The sequence below is a fragment of the Anabrus simplex genome, chromosome 10 (genome assembly GCF_040414725.1).
Source record: "Anabrus simplex isolate iqAnaSimp1 chromosome 10, ASM4041472v1, whole genome shotgun sequence".
NCBI lineage: Eukaryota > Metazoa > Arthropoda > Insecta > Orthoptera > Tettigoniidae > Anabrus > Anabrus simplex.
In genome coordinates, this window is record NC_090274.1 from 119,727,845 (window position 1) to 119,733,844 (window position 6,000).

Consider the following 6,000-nt stretch of genomic DNA (forward strand, 5'->3'; position numbering starts at 1 on the left):
CTGAGTGTTAATTCTATCTTGGAATTTTGGTCAATAATACTCAGCCTAAGTGCTCCAATGGCTGCGAACAAAGCGAAGTGATTAACCACTTTAAAATATTTAAAGTTTGATGAAGCTCCAATAGCACGAAGTACTAAAGGTGTAATCAATTTTGCGCTCGAGTGTTGGAACAAAATCTGTCCATGTTGATGTTACTTCGTGTTCATAGTTATTCATGTAACTCCACTTAATACCTGCATTACTTTGCATGTCGCAGCTCCAAATCAAGTTTGTGCGCCATCTATACATCAATACAAATCGAGGCCACTCACTGGGAGCCGACTATATCCTTCCCTCTCTGTACCAGGAAAAGATATGGAATAAGGAAGAAGGGCATGAGATTCCACAATGGGTTAACGGTCCTTATGGAGCAGGTACAGAGAGAGGTATACGGTGATCGAAATAATAGCCGATTTCTAAGACAAAATTTATTCATTTCATTGAGTAAGACTTGCATTTTCCCTATTAATTGCTTGATGAAAAATATGTTAACAAATGGACTCACTTTCGTCTTGAAGTTTTAATATCAAATTAATTGTGGCGAATGTCTGATATTCCAAAATGAATTTCATTTGAAAGTACAATCTCTTCCTTCCTTCAAAAGTTCTTAAAATTCTTTTTGAACTCATTTGAATTACGGGAAAAGAGAAAATTATTCAATTTAAATTAAGTTCCCTTCACTTAACAATATGGAAACTTTCCCTACAGCGTTTTCTAAATATTGTGGTTTTCCTGAGATCACAGGGGCTACATGCTGCATTGATACAATTCTGTTTCAAACAGCATATTTCAATGCTTGCAAGTGTGAAAATAAAAAACGAACATGCAAGAAGAAGGCTCATCACAGTCATATAGCAGGGAAAGATGTGACATAGCCCAAACTCAAAGCAACTACAAATGAAACATTTTACTACTTCAAGTATGGTATGCAGTGTTCTGAGAACACCATCAGCAGTGTTGTAGTGTACATCTGCAATTTCAGATCTTCCATGAACTCTCACGAGACCTTTTAATCTCACATGGATTCATAAAACCTCGTCGGTATGAAAGGAGGTGGGGGAGGGAGTGTCATGAAAAGCTTACATTCTAATATAAGTTAATTTATTAATAAAAGTGTATTCAAGTATAAAATTCTAGAATACACTGACTTAACCTATTCAATATAGAAGAAAGAGAGCAGTAGGTGATGTAAATAAAGGATGAAAAACATGCACAAAGTAGGGAGGAAAATAACTACAAAGAGGAAAGAAAAGTTATTTTAATGTGCCAGAAATCCTCAAAGAGTTGGAGCCCACTATGAAGGGTCAGATTAAATTGAATTTTCCCAGATATCATATATTCTAGATCCCTTAGACATGGTTCTCTATGTAACATAGACACAGACATGTATTTGAGAAATAAGATGAGCTAATTACTATTCTGCCTTTCTAAATGAATTCAATGTCTAAGAAAAATACTTATTTTGAAAGAAATCACATTCAGATTTTAACTCTCATATGCCATAGGCAAATCTCCTTTTTCCTTAACACAAATATATTCCAGCAGTTTGTAGATGTGAGGGTAACCCAGAATAATCATACCTGTGTTGACATTCTGTTTAGCAGATTGATGTATCCAGTCTCAAATACACTGACGAAAGATATGTGATTCAACTACACTAATGAAGACAGGAGTAATAATTTTTACCATGTGGTGATAATGGTGGAGCAGTAGTATTGGAGGATATTATTTTAAAAAAGTAAACTGGGCCAACCATCCTCTATTTTAATCAGAGGGGAAAATAGAAGAGGTGTGACCCCTAAAACAAAGTACATTTGATACAGACAGAAAAAAATACAAACTAATCCAACCCAAACATTAACACACTCACCAACAGTTTCCGATAATAGCACACATTTCTTTAACATCATTTTGAGATCTGTACAACTTTGAAGCAGTATCATTATAAGAACTATCAAACCTAGAGTTCTTCATCAGGAGTGTGCTCATATGCCAGGTTCAAGTTTGACACAGAACATAACAACGCAAAATGCTCACATCCTTGATATTTTCACACCTTTACCTTCTGTAGTGCCTGTAAATTAGAACTCAACAAACACACATTTATTCTGACAATAGTGTGCATTAACTGAAGAATTTTGACTTTAATTATCACCGTCAAGTCACAGTTATTCACTGAACATCTCTCTTCCAACTTTCAAGGTTTTCGAAGACTCTGAGGTGCCAGAATGATGCGCAGGAATTCACTTTCATGCTAGTACAACTACAGGCATGTGCTGTGATAATACAGCTTCTTCACATACCTCTAGATGGAACCCAAATCACACTCGCCAACACAAAATTAGCAAGTCATCAGTTTACCATCTGAGCTATCAGATGAAGAGCCACTGAACTGAAATCCACACTCAGAGGATAGCAATGGACTGTGATTAGAGTAGCAACAGACAAAGCAAGGAAAGATGATGAAAATATCTTGCTTCTTCTCAAAACAATTCCACGGCATCTCCGCCTTTATCAGCGTGTTTCCTTTAGACGAGCTATACTCACAGCAAACTGCCACGGCAGAATTTACTACATGCTCACCCAACATTAGTGACATTGTACAGAAGTTTAAATGATGCAAATCTTATCTGGAATTTTTTTGGAGGAAAATTATGTTCACCATGTGAGCCAGGGATCTACTGTCCATAACCTAATTCAATCTAGCACTCACCATTTTCCATCACTTCAGCAACTACTAGCACTGCAATTGGCCGACATATGACCGGAAATGATGTCAATCCCACAAAGATTTCATTACCATACCATGCAGAATAAATTCATAACCATACACCTCTCAGAAATCAATTTCAATAACCAACAGAGGTAAACAATTAAACAACACAGAGTCAGTCAATGGGTACTTAACACATGAAATGCCCTGAAGACTCGATCTTGAGACAATGCCTATCACAAATTTGTCACTACCTGGACCTAACCAGGCTCCTTCACTATCAAGCCCACAACAATAATTCAGCTTTTTGCCACTATCAAACAAAGAATGCACTGCCGTCCACTAGTAAATGCTAGAGGCCAAATGTCCACTCAACGGCTCTAATCTGGGGGCTTATGCCACGACTACTGTTGTTTGTAATTCCTAAGAGTTCACCAAATTTATTAATAAGAATTTATTGCAGCCAGATGGCCATATAATGGGATACAACAATAGGTTTCAAGGTTACAAAGTAAGCATGAAACATTGTCACACAACATACTGCGATTTACAGATGCTTGAGGCAGTTTAGTCTTTGCTATAGTCAACTATGCTCTTTTCCCTTTTACTACACAGTGTTATGTGGTACCAAATTTATTCAGCTACTAAGGGTTAAATTCTGATCTCTATAAATTTATCTGGAATGGGACTTACAAGTGATGCATTTCTTGTTCCTTCAAGCCAGGCTGGTTCCTCTTTGATGTTTACTTCCAGCTCCATTTTACACTGCCACTGAAGTAGTTAGAAGGTACTGGGGATCGTTGATTAATTTCAATGACCTTACACTGAAACACAGGCCAGAAAAATATATTTCCTAATTGCTGTCATTGCTACTTACATTATTTGTCAACAGACTAAGCAACAAACTTGTAATTCTATATGACTGTCAACAATATGATTATACCAAAAAGACTCAAAATTTTAAATGATTGTTGAGACCGTGATCATACCTATGGGACTTCAAGTTTTCTATGACGGATGTTATGATCATAGCTAAAGACCTCCAGTTTTAAATGACTTCTAATACAATGATCACCTCCATAGGATATCTAATTTAACATATCTGTCGATATCGAGATCATAGTCCCCTGGTTTTATTTTAAAACTTTTCTTATTTATAGCTATATAATATACAGTTTCATATGGAACTGAAACCACAGCATGTTGACTTTTCTTTCTAAAAATCCAACATACGATGATTGTGATTGAAATTCACAAAATTTCTTGAAGAATTCAGTGACTAATTCGTTTGCATATCACTCTGATCTTCTTGGTCCATATTTTGGAAACTTCCTACCATTTTTATCCTCTGAACTGTGCTCCAGTGCCTTGAGATTTGTTCTATCAAAACTTTCCTTCTTAGGATCAAATTCTCTCAAACCATTCTCCTCTCATCAAGCTGATTCACTAACTCTTTATTTGAGACGTGTTCTATTCATCTGATCTTCAACAACTTGCGATAACACGGCATTTCATAGGCTTCCACTCTGTTTTTCTCGGCACCATTTATTTTCCATATTTCACCTTCACCTCAGTGCAAACATAATTATTAAGGTTTTCATTCCGTTTAATCTAAAGAACGTGATGTAGAAAAGATGCGAGTTTAGGCAGGATTTAGTGATGCCATTTACAGATATTGAGGAGGCATATGGCTGTGTACCACAAGTTGTCTTCCATGCACTATTAAAAAAGAAGGCAGGGAGAGGAGAACTAATTATAAAAGCCAAAAATGAAAAATGAGAAATCAATATGAAGACAACTATAGGACAAACAAAATGGTTGAAAGTAGAAACACGACTTCAACAAGGATGTGTATTGTCCCCTCTACACTTCATTACAGTCATGGATGAAATCCACAAGTGGGAACCAATGAGGCAAAGGCCTCACTCTTTACAGATGACTTTGTAATATGGGGAGAAGATGAAATGGAAGTACAAGAACAAGTTACTGTATGGAATCAGGAGATAGAGGAATATGGTAATAAAATAAGTGGGGAGAAGTTCATGGTTATAGTGGTGACAAGAGGTAATAGAAAGAAAATTGGAAATATTGAAGTAAATGGAAGACCATTAGATGTTGAGGAAAGTTTCAAGTATTTGTGAAGAAAAATAGCAGAAGATGGAGAGAAAAATTATGAAATTGGAAAAAGAACTGAACAAGCCAATGTGTTTTATCAATGTGTGAGATGTATAGTCTGAAACTGGGGCATACCAGAGGAATGCAAAAAAAATTTGCACCCTACGTATTACACACCAATTTTGATATATGCTGCAGACACATGCACAAGAAAAAATCATGATGAAGGCAGAATCCAACAGGCCAAGATGAATAACAGGGAAGACGTGAAGGGATAAAATCAGAAACACAGAAATCAGGGAGAGAATTGGAATCCCTAAACCGCAAGACAAGATAGAGACCAGTAAGCTTAAATGGTATGGACACATGGTGAGAATAGAACAGGCTAGTGTTCCAAAGCGAGTATTTACACAGAAAATAACAGGAGAAAGGCATCAGGGAATGCCCAGAAGGAGGTGGATGGACATGGTAAAGGAGAGATACACACCTGAGGATGTCCTTCATTCACAAGTCTACCCAGAAGACTGGAAATGGAAAATGAAGAAAAGGAATCTGTTGAAATGAAGACACAAATTTATACAACACTGCTATTAGCTCATTTCATTGAATAATGCCACCAACCTTTACTTAAGTGCCCTTTCATTATTTGTCTGTGCATGTCATGTCTTATGACCTAGGGGAGCTTACCAGTGCACCCCTTGAAAGGAGTTCTGTGCAAAACAATTGGTTTAAATATTTAGCAGGTTTTTGTTCCCCAGGTGGTACAAAACTTGTCTGTGTTGAATACCTTGAGGGATGCCTCACAAAATTCATTTCACCCAATAGTAATGTTTGTTAGTCAATGATATCTTACTGTAAAAGTAAACACACTGCCATAACAATGAATACTACAATGTTTCACACATGTAATACGACCTTCGTTCCTGTGGCCAACTGCGTAAATTTTTACTCATTACCAGGAAACAGACTTCACATCTATTGAGGAAACTATGATCAATTGTACTTTGTATATTGCAACGTAGGGGCCACAACTAAAGTGTGCCACGTTTACTTGTTCTGGCCATCACTGTTTATTCTATTAATATATTACTGGTTTTACTAGCAAGTAATTGCCTTGTACAGTTTCCAGAGCC

The 6,000-nt window shown here is 36.7% G+C and overlaps 1 protein-coding gene across 1 annotated transcript in view; it reads right to left on the minus strand.

The window, feature by feature from the left end:
- The window catches only part of LOC137502361 (gastrula zinc finger protein XlCGF57.1-like), a 53,582-nt gene extending 50,043 nt beyond the window's left edge, over positions 1 to 3,539 (minus strand). Inside the window, exon 1 of the mRNA XM_068229372.1 lies at positions 3,446 to 3,539. Within this exon, the coding sequence (XP_068085473.1) occupies positions 3,446 to 3,511 (66 nt within the window). The 5' untranslated portion in view covers positions 3,512 to 3,539. The remainder of the gene's footprint in view (positions 1 to 3,445) is intronic.
- Between the last annotated feature and the right edge of the window lie 2,461 nt (positions 3,540 to 6,000).